At 33.8% G+C, this 16,589-nt stretch overlaps 1 protein-coding gene across 6 annotated transcripts in view; it reads right to left on the bottom strand.

The window, feature by feature from the left end:
- Positions 1-16,589, bottom strand: part of LOC134843550 (histamine H2 receptor-like) — an 80,222-nt gene that overhangs the window by 20,066 nt on the left and 43,567 nt on the right. For 5 of the 6 annotated variants that reach the window (XM_063859664.1, XM_063859665.1, XM_063859661.1 and 2 more), the window contains exon 2: positions 11,790-12,248. In XM_063859664.1, coding sequence (XP_063715734.1) covers positions 11,790-12,080 — 291 coding nt within the window. In that variant the 5' untranslated portion in view covers positions 12,081-12,248. Of the gene's footprint in view, positions 1-11,789; positions 12,249-14,431; positions 14,451-16,589 lie in introns of those variants that run through there. The other variant, XM_063859666.1, reaches the window with a different exon arrangement.

The raw sequence follows: 16,589 nt of genomic DNA, 5'->3' as shown, positions 1-16,589 counted from the left end.
AAGGATTTGCATGAATGAAATTTGTGATAAGCTTTCTTTACAAGGTTTCATTCCAAAGTCAAAATATCTAATTAAAGAAAGAGGTTTTTCTTTTTTTTTTCGCAAAATTACGTCTATAACATAGTCCAGATCGAATTTTTCATACAAATGACTCAAAAATAGTATGGATCTTTTTTGTGTCAACCCAAATCTAAAACTTTTTTGTTTTTTTTTAAGTGTAAACCAAATTTAATCTGTCAAAAAAACACGCCTTGTTTTTCAATTACAACATTTTTCGAAGTAAAAAGTCTCTGGCCATGCACAAATAGTTACGGCGTTTACGCTTAGCGTGAAATTTCATACCTTAAATTATTTGACAATTCTCATACTGCAGTGTATAATTATTTGGCAATCAGAGAAATTACTGCCACCTAACCAGTGAATTTTCTTGTATGTGAAAAATAATTGGTTGGTGTATTTTCCGAAAATACACAAAAATATTCAGGAAAACTCGATAACAAAAAATAATTTAATTTTATGACAAAAAAGTAGTCATCATTTTTCATTTGAAAGTAAATGGTTATCATAAATTTTTTTTCTAGGTATTGAATTATAGAAAAGTTTTGTGACAAGATTTTTTCCTTATATGGAAGTTGTTTAAGCAGATAGATTTTCTTACTTAATTTGAAAAAATCTTCTCAGACCGTGTCACGACATTTGTGTCCCAGACATTTATGTCCTGGCAAAAACAGTCCAAAATGCAAAAACTGTCCAAGAGATTTGGTTCCCAGACAAAATGGTCCCAAAATTGTCCAAAAATTGTCCCGGCTATTACCACACTAGTTAATGACCGAAATATTTTGATAAACTCCCAATAAGAATCATTAAATTGATAAGGCCACACAACTGAGCAATTAGACCAGAAGTTTTTTCGAGCTGCATATCAGAGACAAAATTAGAGACACAGGACTTAAATCATTTATACATACTACACAGTTATCACTTGATTGATTATGCTGCCAAACGTAACACGAGAGATCATAATGTCATTGTTATTGCTCTCGAGTTCGTGTTGACAATGAAAATTCCTATGACAAATAAAAACAACAAAATGCTAGTTTAAGATGCATACTCAAAATTCAAACATCGAAATCTAACAAACACCTCATTTGGCGATGTGTTTTATCTAAAGGCAATGACCGTGTGCGCACTTTCCAAGAGAATGTCACTATCATAAAAGTTCACAGTCATTTCTGCTATTTCCATTTGAGCCAAAGCGTCTGGCGTCACATTCAGCCTACTAGGAATACAAAAAACTACAAGCCAGAACTAGAGTTCTGCGAGCATTTCCGAACGCTGCTGAGTATCGCTTTCCTGCCAGTAAGTGATGTTTATACTGCTTTTGCTACGCTTGAGAAGACATGCTCTGAGACAGCTCACCCAATTTTCAATTATTTTGAGAACAATTACGTTGGTCGACTCTCGGCGGCAAACGGAACTCGTCAAAACCTCATATTCGACGTTGACAGCTGGAGTTGTCATCACCATGAGATAACCGGGTGACCCAGAACCAACCATGCTGTTGAAGGTTGGAATAACAACTTCGTTCAACTCGTGAACGGCCAGCACCCATCATTTCCCGAACTCATAAAAAAATTTCAGGACGAACAGAAAAATGCCGAGGTTTTGATCAAAAAATTGTGCGCCTGGCAAACAGTGTCACGTTATATAATACCTCTTTATGTCAAACTTGACAAAAATTTTCCAATTAAGTTGCGGCCTCCGACCCAATTAATCTTCTGAGTTTCCTAAAAGGGTGCAGCAGCAACATCAAACTATAATTCAAAGTCAATTTTTTTCCAAAGTTGATATTGCGAAGCAAAAATTTTCAACCAATTTTTCTAAGTTGAATTTTTTCCAAGGAATTTTCAAAGTTGAGGTAGACCCGTTTTGAAAACGGCAAAATGATCAATGTAATCAAGCTTTTCCCATCCTCTTTCTTTTTGGCTCAATCGAGTCTACCCATTTCAATTTTGCCCCAGTTCACCCAATTTTTCAATTTCAAATTTTGACCAAATTACGAAAATTTTTTGTCGGACCCGAGATGTGAATTTCAGACTTTTTGACCTTGAAACTAATGATTTCATTGATCGGCCAAACTCGCTTCTCGCTTTCAAAATTCAAATTGTTCTTGAAAGTTTTGTCTCACTTTGACTGTTCTATGGCTAATTGGACGCATAGAATCTAAATAAAGAACGATCAAACAACCTCAAAAGAACAAAGCATTAAACATCACAAGGTCAAACCAAAAACGTTAGTTTTGCAAAACAATTTCAGAAATTTTTGTCTGGGACATAAATTTCTGGTACGATTTTATAACTTCGGACTCTTTTGTCAAGGACACAAACGCCTGGTACACAAATGCCTATGCACCTCTGAGACACATCAATTCCTCGTGTACTTGTTAAGAGATAACTTCCAATAAAGCCAGAATTCCAACTTGCCAATTTTATTATTTCTATTATTTTAGTAAACAAAAGTTTTTAGAAGAAACAATTTTTATTTTGATCTGATGAAAACGACTCAAATATTATCTTCTAATAATTTAATTCAGAGACAATTTTTTCGTTTGGAGAAGAAACAAAACAAGCATTAAAAACGATATTTTATTCCTGTACGCTGGGGATAAAATGATCCAAATGCAATGGCTTAGACATAGAATTTGGAACAATGATAGAACTTTAAAAAAAAATGAAAATGTTTTTTTTTCCTTTCTTTTTTTCTCAAGAATTCTCTGTTGTTTTCTTGTATTATTTTTTTGGCGCGTTATCTTCCTTCAAATTCACAATCAAAAAAATGTTCGGTACTAGCAACTTGGGAACAATTTGAATTGGATAATTAAAAACTCGTTCTGTCATCTCTCAAAAACTGGATTACAATTGCCCTTTGGGTCTTGGGACACCTTTCTCCTATTAAGCCTTAAGACGGGGGGGGGGGGGGGGGGGCGAAAAGAAAGCGGTTCGGGTCATTTAATGTTACCCCAGCATTTAAATGGTGTCCTTTCAAGTCATCTTATCAAAAGGCAGCAAGAAAGTTGAAATTACAATGGGTATTAAATCCCAGTGGAATGAATTAGTGTTCTTAAATCCTTAACTTTAAATTTATCGTCATTTAAGTACTTCAAAAGTGGCGTAATTGAGTTTGATTTTGAACTTAATGTCATTTCATTTTTTTCTAAAGTCAGAAAGTTTATTTATTTTAACAAATTGTTAACATTTTTCTAATTTTTTTTTGTATAGCATTTGTTAATACCAAAGTTTAACAAAAAATTATCCATTTTTACCACCATTTTGGGAAAATAGTCCAAAGGTCAAAAAGTCTGAAATTCAAATCTCGGGTCCGACAAAACTTTTTTGTAATTTGGTCAAAATATGAAATTGAAAAACCCAAAATTGGGTGAACTGGGGCAAAATTGAAATAGGTTTACTCGATTGAGCCAAAAAGAAAGAGGATGGGAAAAGCTTGATTACATTGATCATTTTTGCCGTTTTCAAAACGGGTCTAGCTCAATTTTGAAAATTCCTTGGAAAAAGTTCAACTTAGAAAAATTTATTGAAAATTTTTGCTTCGCAATATCAACTTTGGAAAAAACATTTACGGCATAACTTCATCAAAAATATTCGCAGGTAAGTTTTAAAAGTGAGGCGTCCGTAAAAAGGAAAAAAAAGCCAGGGACGAACTGGAAAGTACCGGCTTAAGTAAAATTTAGTTTGAAGAAAACGTGCGTTTTCCATATATGTATTTTTAAGTATCAGGTAATTTGTCATATTTAACAAGTTTTATTTCGTAAGCAAGTAGATAAACAATAGTTTTGTCTTTTTATGGAATACTTTGTTTCATACAGAAGTAAATAATCAAAAATAGCATCCAGAGTTTATATCTCAAAATATATTTAAATCTGAAGATAATTTAATGTGGTGCGGTTAAATGTCATCCAAAAAAGAAAATCAATTGCTGTGCAATTAGCACAGAATGTTACCAGCACGTTCATAAGAACATTACGAAAAATGTTTTATCATTTTCTTCTTCCATATATTGTGTTTTTTTGTTCATTCTGTCATGACAGAACTACATAAATTCGTATAAATTTAGCTAATTAGGCCTAATCAGGAACAATTGACGTCAAAAAATGAATAACAAAAACATTTCACAATAATTTTTCATTAAAAAAAAATTAGGACCAAGAAAGCGCTAAGGAAGTTTTGAATGAAGTTTTTTGTTGAAAAAACCAATTTTTCTAAAGTTAAGCAACCAAATGTTATATAGCGAACATAACTCGATCTTGGTACGTTCGGAAAATTTTTTAATGTCTTCCGAATTACGCTTGAAAAAGTTTCCTATAATATGACACATAACTCCACCCAATCCAATGATTGTTTGTGGAACCTAATTTTGCGTGGAGAAACATCGTCAATGCACCCGAATGAAAAATTCGTCCCTATTTTCAATAGTTGGAACATTCAAAATGAAATTCTATAGTTTTTTGTACGGGAAGCTTATAATTTTGCCCGATAAACTTAGGAATAAGTGTGGCCAGCACTTTTTCCTCTTCAAAAACCGTTAGTTTTTCGAACAATATGAAAAATGCCAACTGAAAACTGTGAAAAATGCCTGGAGAAAATTGTAGCTGTTCGAAAAACTCCAGAAATCCCGTGAAAACTGGAAGAAGAACTGTTCTCTTAGATTGCTTCAGTTTTAGGTGTACAAATTTTAGGTGGACAGTCTCGGAAAATTTTTACCTGGACATTCTCGGGAAAATGTTTACCTTAATAGTCTCGGGAAAAATTTTAGTTCGACAGTCTCGGGAAAATGTCAACTTCGACAGTCTTGGGAAATTTTTTTCCTTCGACAGTCTCGGGAAAATGTTTACCTTGACAGTCTTGGGAAAAATTTTAGTTCGACAGTCTCGGGAACGTTGTTACTTCGACAGTCTCGGCAAACATTTTACTCGGACAGTCTCAGAAAAGTCTTGGAAAAATTTTTACTTTGAGTTTTGCGAAAAATTTTACTTTGAGCATTGGAATAAATTTTTTTTGAGTCTTGCGAAAATTGTGACTACAAAAGTCTTGGAAAAACATTGATTTCAACAGGCTTGGGAAAGGCCGCTTTCTAATTTAATATAATTTGGCTGAGCTTTCGAGAGGAAGATTTTGTCTCGAGAGTCTTTTGATGCAAATCTCTGGGGGTTAAGGAACAATTGAACAATAAATTGAAGTGAAATTATTATTTCTTTCAAATATAAACTAGACGTCAGTTTGTGACTGAGTCAGATGCGTAATTTGAACTTCAATTTAAATTACTCAAAAGTATAGGGAAAGGGAAATTTTTTTATCGATCTGTTACGATTTCAGATTTGACGAAATCGATTTAGTGTGCTTTATAAACGGCGCCCTTCACATAAAAACACGCCCTTCCTATACCGTCCTCATTGCCGTTAAAGCAGTTTGGGGTGCTTTTTTGTGAAATCTGCTTTTTGGTGCCAAAATGGAGTTTAACTTTGAGGCGGGGGGGGGGGGGGAGGGGCAGCGTTAAAATTGCCTAACACTGGATGTAAAAAGATCGGTTCTGGTGGACTTACAAATCTGTGTAAGAGCCAAAATGGCATCCTCTCCCGGTAAACTCTAAACTTGGTGGTTAGCATCCTCGAATCTCAAATCGTCCCAAGTTTCTGGTGTGCATGACTCATGAGTTGGTTAATGCGGAAAAATTGGAGTGACAAATTGGCACACCCCTTTTAGTTAAAACAAGTGGATCTCGTAAACTACCCCCCCCCCCCCCACCTCTATGCAGAAATGATTCAACGGTTAAGCATATGATACTTTGAACCTATTAACTAATCTCTCCATTTTACAAAAGGGGAATAGAAGAGATACAAATATAATGTAAAAATATAATTTTTATTATATCCAAATATAATTTATATTGTACAGAAAAATAAAAAAGGCCTTTATTTTGTGCATTTTAAATCACCAGTGCCTCGGAATTTTCCTTTAAAAAAAACAAATAGCTGAGCTGATCTTCGTTCCACTTCGGAAGGGATTCAAAATTTAAAAAAATTAGTTGTGAAAGAAAGAATGTGAATAAATCACACGTGGTGACATCCGCCTTTTTTATCAGAGATATTAAAAAACAGGCCATATGGTTTAACGACGTTCTCTCATTCTACTTGGCAGCAAGTTGTCAATCATTCAAACTTTTTTTATTTTAGTTTAAGCTTGAAAACAATTTACTAATCTATTAGTCTAAAAACACCTCAAAACTTTTTAGCTTGATCAAAAATTGAAAACCACGGAAGAAGTGCTTATTACTTTACGCGGGGTTGAGATTATGTTTTATTTTTAACTTTCCACCTTTTTTGATCCATTTGAAGCGGAAAATTTCGATTCATTAAAAAGTTTTAAACTTTAGCGTGCGGTTTTTTGTATCAATAACTCATTTTTTCTACGATGAAAACAATGTATTGACGTACATCTAATCCGCCATTAAAAAACAGCGAAGAGTGGGCCTAAAAAATTGCATCCTTAACGTTTCTATTTTCAACTGAGTCAAGTTAGTTGTTATAAATTAGTTTCCAGCAGGGCGCGCAAAAATCAAGTGCTACTTACACTAGAAATTTTTGGGACGAGCAAATTATTTGATGCTAAGATTATGTACCAAGAGTTTTGATTTTTGCTCCGATTTTTGGAAAAAGTGGCACAATATGTAGTGCTGTTTTTTTCTCACCAAATTTGACTGTTTAATTAGCTACGGAATTTTTTTCATCATCTCAATTTTTAAAAATCATGATCGCAAGTATCAAATTCAATGTTTTTTTAACCTTCGAATATGTTTCCAAATGTTATGCGTTTTCAAAAGTTTGATACAATTATTTTGTGCGCAATTTCCGACTTTGTATTTACGCGTAGTAAATGTGGCGAAATGATCCAGCTCATAAATTATATTAATCATAATTTTATTAATCATATATTAATCATAATTATATTAATACATTTTTTTGAATTTAACATAACATTTGGGTGATCAATGAAGAAAAAACTTTTCTTAAAAAAACTTTTATTCAATTTTTATTTAAAAAAACGTTTCAATTGGCCCTAAAATGCAGTCCGTTTATTCAGAGCCTTGTCCTGATATACGAGCGGTCTTGTTGTGTTATAATACTAGAACTGTTAGTTAATTTGCACTCACAGTCATTGGAAATTGAATCGGCTCAAATACTCTGCTTTGCTAGTCGCTAAATATATCCTTTTACAAATGACATTAATCGTGATGTAAGTGTTGAATAGTTTTTGAAAATTTAGTTTTTTGAGTTTTCAAAGTTTCACTTTGATCGAGCAGTCCTGTTGAAGTTCAAAACTAGAATAGATTGGTGCCAAAGGCCCCTTTGGAGAAAACTTAGGGACGGTGCGACACAAATATATATCGTCAAATATTTTGAGCAATTTTGTTTTAGTTCCAGAACTAAATTAGATTGTTGCCAAAGGCAGTTTGGAAAAGATTTAGGAACACTACGACAAAGTAGATAATAGCAAGAGTGGACAGTGGGTCAGTGGTCCGAATCCCTGAAGGGAGCGTCTGCCCAAAGATTTTGGCTATTTTAGAGATTTTCTCAAAACTATTTTTGTTCCGCAAGGGTTTTATTGGGACCACTTGATTTTTCATCCCGGACATATTCAAATGATAATACTTGAAAACTTCAAACGAACCAACAAAAATTTTTTTCATAGGTGCAAACTGTTGTGAAGTTTTCCACAAATTTTAGCAAAGTTATAGCCAAAAAAGCCAATTTTGTCAAGATAAAAACAAGAAACGTAAAAAATCATGATATTAAAGCTTGAGAAAACTTTACAAGTTTGAAAGTTGGAATAACAAAACTGACAAATAGACAAATTTAAAAAAGAAATTTTAAAAACAGAATATCGACAGGGAAGATACTCTGATATAAAACGGGTGATACTCTGATATAACACAAAATTCCAGATTTTTGTTCCGACTTTCGATACGAAAGTAACGGAATATTTGTGCTCGGGGTGGGTTTTTTTTTCTTCAGACAAATTTCGACTTTTTAACTAGCCATTTTTGACGGATTTTTTTAACATCATTCGACAGGTATAGTTGTCATGAGCTCAAATTTGAAAAGATATTTTACCTGTGATCTTTTTTCGTAAAGTTACGGGGGTTTAAAGATTGCCATTTTGGCCAATTAGGGACAATTAACGCGCGATATATTTCGCGCTATTAACGTGTAAGTGGAGATTTAATCCGTCTTAGAAATCGTTCCAAATTGGTTAAAAGAAGCTTATTTGCTGTAATTGGTTTGTTACAAGGAGCGAAATCTATCTTTTTGTACTCTAAATGGCGTGTGCGGTGATGATTTTCATAAAAAATTTCAAATTTTAGAAATTTTTTTTTCATTTTGTTTTATTTCATTGAATTTTCTAATGTTATTACTGCTTCATAAATTTTAAAAGGCAGTCGGAACATTTAGCGCTTCGCCCTGATACGAGCAGTCTTGTTATCTTTCATTACTGAAATATCACTGGCATAAATTCTGATTCAAAGCGCTGAATGATGGATAATGTATTACTATTTCATCTCTGAATAAATGAATTTCCTTTTTCTTTTTGGGAATGAACACTGAATCATCAATAAAATGTTCCTAAAAATGAATTTTCAGCGATTTGGCGACGAGTATCCATGCGAAACCAATCTGGGCTAACTTCAAGATAAACTCGGCCGTTTTTCATTGCTAAAACACGGCCATTAAAGGTTTCTAAGATTACGTCAAATTGCTGTCTATAACATATGAGGCAAGCATTAAAGCAATCTCGCCGTAGGCAAATTTTTGTCTGTATCATGATAAAGGATAATGGATAATCATCACTGAATCACTGAAAATTCAGTTGTAGGAATATTTGTTATCGCTGATTCAGTATGCATTGCCACATTTTTTGAACTTGCTAGTTTTGTTTCACGATAGCGTCACCATTTGCTACGACTGCTTTCTTTATTTTTGCCATTGTATCGAAAGATGTTCTTTGATTTTCAAAATAGCTTCAGAATTTCAAATTGTCAAGAGAGTCCATTTTGGGCTTTGTGAAAAAAATAAATAAATTAGTTTTTTGTTCACAAAGAGACAAAGTTTTCAACATTTCCCTATGACGTAAGACCTGCAATCAAATAATCAGCAGAATAAAAAGAGGGCAAAATGACAATTTACTTGACAATTATTCTCCTCAAAATTCGGTTTTTTAATGGGGGCATTGAAAAAAACTCATTTTGAGCCAGCAAAACTAATTGTCTGTTTTGAAATGTGAAAAAAAAACAAAGGAGTACTCAAAAAAAGGCGTAAATCGGTTAATATCTATCTTAGCTCTTTTCGATTACCAAAATAAAGAAAGAACCTTATATAATATTGGTGAAAATTGGTCTAACTTATCCAGACAAAATGAACAAAATTTGAGTTTTCATGCGCGTTTTTTTCAAATTGGATTAAAATTACACAAAAAGTGAGGAGAACAAAAGTTGCTTAAAATTTCATCAGAATTGATATGGCCGAAATTCGCAACCAAAATTTTTCCTCAAAAATGGGTCATTTTGGCTTTTTTCAATTAATCAAAAATTACGCTGAAACTACTTTCTTAATTGATGAGGAATATATATCACAAGAAGCCTCTTACACAGCCCGACAAAGTTCTAGCAGGGTAAAATCTCCAAAAATTTGAGTAAATGGTTTAAAAATTGTTAAAACACAAGCAAAAATATTTTCTTTTCTACAGGTTTTTGGAGATTTAAACCTTCTAGAACTTTGTTGTCCTGTGTAAGAGGCTTCTTGTGATATATATTCCTGATCAAATAACAAAGTAGTTTCAGCATAAATCTCGATTGATTGAAAAAAAATTACCCATTTTTGGGGTAAAACTTTGGTTGCGAATTTCGGAGAAAAAACTGCACCATATCAATTCTGATGAAACTGTAAGCAGCTTTTGTTCTCCTCACCTTTTGTCTAATCTTATCTCAATTTAAGAAAAACGTGTTTGAAAATTCAAGTTTACTCGTTTTGTCCGGATAATTTAAATCAGCACTGTATGAACCAAATTGAATTGAAGAGAAACAAGACTGCTCGTATACCAGGGCAAAACCCTGAATAATCCAACTGTCATCTAGTTCACATTGAATAGTTTTTTGGGGACAAATATTGAAAACTTATAACTTTTGGACAATATCAAAGTGTGAAATGTTGAGTCGTACAATATTAATACGACCATCTGATTAGCTAGCCTCAATTCAATTTGGAACAATTTTGTTGAGCGGTATAATTTGCCACGCATAAATAAATTCGCGTTACACTCTCAGCATTATGAATAAATTCTTCAAAGGAAGCATCATTAAGTCCAGAACATGGCCAATTTGGCAATTTTCAAACCCCCAGAACTTTTCAAAAAATAATCGGACCTAAAATATCTTTCTACATTTAAACTCAGAAAGTTGCTATATTCAATGAGGTGTAAAAATTTTTGTCGAAAACTATTGTTTCGATCGGCGAAAATTGACTGAATAAAAAAACCACAACGAGCATAAACATTCCGTTTTCTTCGAAAGTCGTAACAAAAATCAGTTGCTAAATAAACACTTGTATGCTAAATTTGTTCGGTACATAGCGCGCGCGTATATCAGTAGCTGCCGCTGATTTAGATAGCCGGTTAGATATGTTGTTAGTCGACCTTTAGGCTAGTCGACCTTTAGGCTAGTCGACCATTAGGCTAGTCGATTTCTAGGCTAGTCGAGCTTGGTGTTAGTCGATCAGTTGCACCCCTCCATAGTTTTAGACGAAACGCTCTGGTTGATGTAAAAGCAAATTAGAATAAAACATCTTTTTTTTAAAGCCTTACGGCAAATAAATCCTATACTTTAAAATGATAGAGATTTTTGCTGTTTTATGCGGATCAAAAGTGGACTTTTTGCAAGACTTTTACCTCAATCGTTTTACCAAGAATATCATGACAGACTTTTTTCTCAAAAATTTTTGGAGAGAAAAAGGGTTTCTTGAGAGAAAACTTTGTGAAAAAAAAACATTTAAGTGTCTCGTCGGTTGACAAAATCCCATACAAACGATAGATACTCCTGTCAAAAGTTTCGAGCTCAAAAAGAGCTATTTTGATTTTTGGCTGCAAAGTTGCGCACTTGTGAATCGTCTTCGTGATTTTTTACGACAGAACATTTCCGAACGCGAGACTTTGAAGTGCAATTTAACGATCCATATCGTAAAAGGAGCCTGCACGTAGAAAACTCAATAAGGCTGCCGAAAGCGTGTTAATTCCAAAAAAAACTCAGATTCTGAACTGAATAATAAATTGAATGGCAATGTTCTTTAGGAATCTGCACCCAGATTTTGCTCCTTGACTTTTCAGGAGGCGTGAATGTAAAATGTTATCGAGGGGGTGCATTTAAAAAATTTTAAGAGGGCTTTTTTAATCGACCGATCTGATTTTCCGAGCTCTTCTAAAACACTATAAAGACTGGTACTTAGCCGAATTTTGTCGTTTTGGGATTTCATAAAACAGTACCAAATGGGAACTCTTTAGTTGATGAGGAGTGTGTGGGGGGGGGGGGGGGGGGCAGCCGCTATTATATCCACTGTATGCTATCATTATTTGTACCCTGAAATAAAGATATGGAATTGGAGGGAGGGGGGGTTGTTGGAAAGGCTTGCGGTGATTTAAAGTGGTCCAATTAGTTTATTATAGACTAACCTTAATTTCGTAGATGATTGCGACGGGCATGACTAACAAGGCCACGTTGAGATCAGAGATTGCGAGGGAAAGAATTATGGTATTAGGAGGCGATCTCAATCTGCGCACTATTATAATCGAGATTATCACCAGGATGTTTCCGATTGCAGTTAGCAAACAGAGCAAAGTCAGTGAAATTGCGGTGAAAATTGTTCGGGTCACTCCGAAAAAGTCCCCCCAAGGGTCGTTTATTGTTTCAACCGAATCTGTAATTTTATCGGATAATGTGAAATTTGTACTGAAATTGTCCATTTCTCCTTTTCGTTTTATTCTTAAGTTTTGCAGCAGCTTCAAAAATTCCACTTCAATGAAGGTTTTCAGATTGAATATTGATTTGTTCACTCTTTTCAAATGGTAAGAATGGGAGTTCTAATGATGGTTGAGCGAATTTCCATCAATTCCTTTATTTGGGATGTTGATCTGAAATAAACAAAATAAAAAGATTAAACTCAAAGCGATTGTTAAAACCTCAAACAAGGAGCGTTTTTCCCTTGTGGACATTTAAAACTATCTATATAAGCGCTCAGGTTCAAAATTAGATGGGTTCAATCAAGATTTTAAAACAATGTTATCGGCTAAATTAAGGCACATTTTGGCTTGACACATCAGTCTCTAGAGACATTGGTCGTCTCTGAAATTGTGTCAACTTCAGTTCGGGGCAAAAACGGGACAGTGGATATAAATTGATTAGAGAAGGGAACAAAATCAGATCATACGTCAAGATAAGAAATGTCTGCAAAAACTCTCTCGAACCAAGCCAAAATAGAAAAAAAGAGTAGAGTTTTCCTCAATTTTCAGCAATTGGCTCAAAAAGAAAATGATTTCCTTGGATGAAATTCAGTTTCTTTTACTTTTTTAATAACAAACATTTTAACACCGAACAATTTCTGAAATTTCACTCCCTAAAACTTAACAATACTACATTTCAACGAACTCTGGTTTTAAGGTCGCCCGCTGGTGGTAGCCGGTTCTAATTTTTGTATAGAGTAGGCAAGCTCGCAACCTGTTGACGCGACTGCGGGGGTCACTATAAAATTATTAATTTTGGTGTTAAGTTGTAAAATAGAATCACGGATTAAAATTGTTGAGGAGCGCCGCTAAATTGAATGGTGCTAAAATAAAAGACCGAAATTAAACTGGACAATCTGAAGTTTTCGTTTTTCAGAGTATTTTGAGAAGTTTATGAATGAGTGAGCCATAGTTGTATTTGCGCTATTTCGGTTTATTTTTTGGCATTTCTGATTTGAATTCTTCTGTTTTTTTTGTCTTCAAAATTGATCTCTGCTTTAATTTTTATGATCTAGTACAAAAGGCCACCGGATCGGAAGAATAGTCTAATAAGAATAATCTAAGTTAGATGAAGTCTAATTATGTGTTAAATATCATTACCAAAGAGGAAACGAATTATAGAAATAAAAGAATTAAGGTTAAGGTGAATTGAAGCTACCAATTAACATTTCTGCCGCTGACTCAGATTCCAAAAACTAATTCAGCCACTTTAAAGGGAAGGCGGAACATTCAGGGCTCCACCCTCATACGAGCAGTTTCGTTCTATTTCTGGTCCTTTTTTGTAATTATTCTTCATCAATTGATTTGATATCCCCGTACAGTTAGATGTAGTCTAATTTCAACGTAGGTAATTTGTAACGGAAAATAGGGAAATTAGTTGACACCGAAAATAAGAAATTTTTTGACTGAAATTCCCAAACTATCTTTCAGAAGTTACTGAAAGCAAATTTACCTTTATTTTAATCAAATATATTTTCCAATACATCGCGAGCTCAAACTACGTTTCCAGAACACTGCGAGCTCAAACTACGTACCAAGGAAGTTTACTAATCCGACTTTCGTAAATTGTGCTCGGGGTGGTTTTTTCTTCCGATAAATTTCGACTTTTTAACTAGCCATATTCGACGGATTTTTTTTATCATTCAAAAAGTATTGTTGTCTTGAGCTTAAACTTGAAAAGATGTTTTTCCTGTGATCTTTTTTCGTAAAGTCATGGAAATTTAGAGATTGCCATTTTGGCCAATTTTGGACAATTAACGCGCAATATATTTTGCGCTGTTAAAGCGGAAGCGGAGATTTAATCCGTTTTAGAAATTGTTCCAATTTGGTTGAAGGAAGTTTATTTACCATAACATAAATATATCACTTTGTACTTCTTATAGCGTGTTTACAAAAAAATCTCAAATTTAAAAAAATCGTTTTTTTTATTTATTCAAATTTTTCGGGTTATTACTGCTCCACAGACCTTAAAAGGCAGTCAAACATTCAGGGATTCGCCCTGATACGAGCAGTCTTGTTTCAATTTAAATATGACAAGCAAGAAAAAAGACAAACTTTTCCTAAACAAGTCTCGCGATTGGTTTAATTTTCTTGAAAATCAAAAGGGCTCAAAATTTTAATTTATTTCCAAGAAATAACTAAAAAACATTATTTAGTGTTGTTAGATAACTCTACGGAGCTGCCAATATTCGATATCTCTTGATATCTCTTGTAAAGTGTGTAAGATCAAGGCTACAGTTATTCAATTAAAAATTTCACCGTTATTGTTATCCTCTTGAGACGACCTAACTTGAAAAAGTTAAGGTTGAGCTTACCATTATCAGCTACTATGCTGGGTCTGGTATAAAATTAATAATGATTTTTTGATCATTGTATACTAGATAAATTGCGTTCTGCTTTACTGGCCATTTTATTAATACATTATTTCTCTCTCTCTCTCACACTCTCTCTCTCTCTCTCTCTCTCCCGCTCTACACCCCCCCCCCTATGTTACCTAGTAAAGAAGAACCACCGCCGCTATAAAAACATAATCAATGCTTAAGCATCTGCTGATTTTGTATCTAATATAGCGACCACCCCTGTAATAGATGTATTTCAAAAGATCCTTTAATCATAGGGGGATTTAATCCAATGGAGGTTGTAGTCCGGGGCGCTGCATATAGTATTATTAGTTGTTTCGGTTTTTAGAACTTTGATTTTTCCCGTTTTGATAAGCGATCAATATATGAAAAAATGGAGTTGACGAAGTTCCTCGTAACTTCAAGCGAGTTGCCGTCCGTATTGACAAAACTAAGAAAGAAATCGACATTGAGCCAATACATTACGAGACAAAAGCGATTGTGCGTTACCCAATTAGGCAACTGAATGGACCAAATAGGGATTTCATAAAGTAAAAATTCAATTATGTTGTTTGAAAAAGAATTCAATATGGGCGTTCCCCTTTCTCATCTCACGTTACCCGCGGTCAAAAACAACACATGTGTATTCTAGTAACATTACCCGATCAATGCATTAAAGTACAATACATTTTTAGTTGAAATGATATCGGCAAAACTAAGTTATAAAATTACCTTGGGGCCGGGGATATTTAGTCTTTTCAATGAAGGAAAATCAGCTAGCTTTCAATTCAGATGATAAACCAAAAACCAAATAAAAGGAATATTTTATTTCGAATTCCCTGCTTGATTAACGTTTAAAGGTAAAAGAATCAGACTTTTAGGGCGTTTTCAGTCTTAAGCAAGTCAAAAATGTATTACTCAAATTGCCGTCTAGGTTGATTCACAATTTTTCTTCAGAGGCGTAGAATTCTTTTAATGGGAGTGAAATTAGTTTCAAATTAAAATTAGCTTTTAAAGCCTCAATATGACTGAAAAACAATTTTCTGATGACCTCGTTTGAATTATAAACATCTGAGCATAAACTGAAAAAAAAGCAACAGCAATTTTTTTTCGCCTCAAAATTTTGCTCAATTTGTGCAACTGTTCCATTAAGTTTTCTTGAGCAAAAAACAAAATTGACAAACTGGTTGCACAAGTGTCTGGAAATTGATTTTCTGATAAATTTTGGCATAAAATTTAAAAGAACGTTTCAACATGAAATTGATCCAAGTGACCAAAACGAACTTAGTACTTGAAACTAGAGCTTTGCCAGTTTGGAACCATAATATTAAAAATTAATTGTATAACCAAAAAAAAAACAACAACCGGTTCGAAGATGTCCGAGACTTGTGTTTAGTTTTTCAAGATTGCACAGAAATGCAGTTCTCCACATTAGATCCGACAGATTCTGACAAATTATTTTTCTGCGCTCAATTCCGGTATTATTGTCATTGCTTGCGCGAAAATGTGAGCATTTTTGTCGCAAGATTCCAAAAAAGCTTAACTGATTATAACTATGAAGACATATCAAAACGAAGGCATCATATGTCGCTGACTTCGATTTAGGAGCAAACAAATTCTCTTTTCTAGGGTATGGCTCTGAATTCTGAATGTTCCCACTATGCCCTTTAATTGCTCTCCTATAGTTTTTGGTTGATAAAGTATAAATTTTAAATGCCCTTATCAAATATTGAGTGTTGAAATTTGATTCCTATGAGGAGTCAAGAGTGCGTACATCAGGGAGAAGCCCTGAAAATTCCGACTGGCTTCTAATGTCGATTAAAGATTTTGAGTAATTTTTTAAAGCACAAAGAGACCTTTTTTAAATTTCACTTCCTAATTTCATCGCCAAAAATCTATGTTAAGTGCAAAAAGAAAGTTTGACGTCTCGTAAAGTATTTTTAAAAGTAAAGGTTTGGCTTCAATTCAATTCAATTGAAATGATGTACGATGTCACTTAAGTTTTAAGAGGACAAAAAATACTGCGTGTTAATTAGCCCGTTTTTAGATAAAGTACTCAAATTATTTCCAAACACAAACCATTGTAAATATGCAACAATGAGCTTTGAGCATCAATATTTTAAACTTTTAAAAA

Source organism: Symsagittifera roscoffensis, chromosome 4, assembly GCF_963678635.1.
Source record: "Symsagittifera roscoffensis chromosome 4, txSymRosc1.1, whole genome shotgun sequence".
Taxonomy (NCBI): domain Eukaryota; kingdom Metazoa; phylum Xenacoelomorpha; order Acoela; family Convolutidae; genus Symsagittifera; species Symsagittifera roscoffensis.
This window is presented reverse-complemented; position numbering and strand designations above follow the sequence as displayed.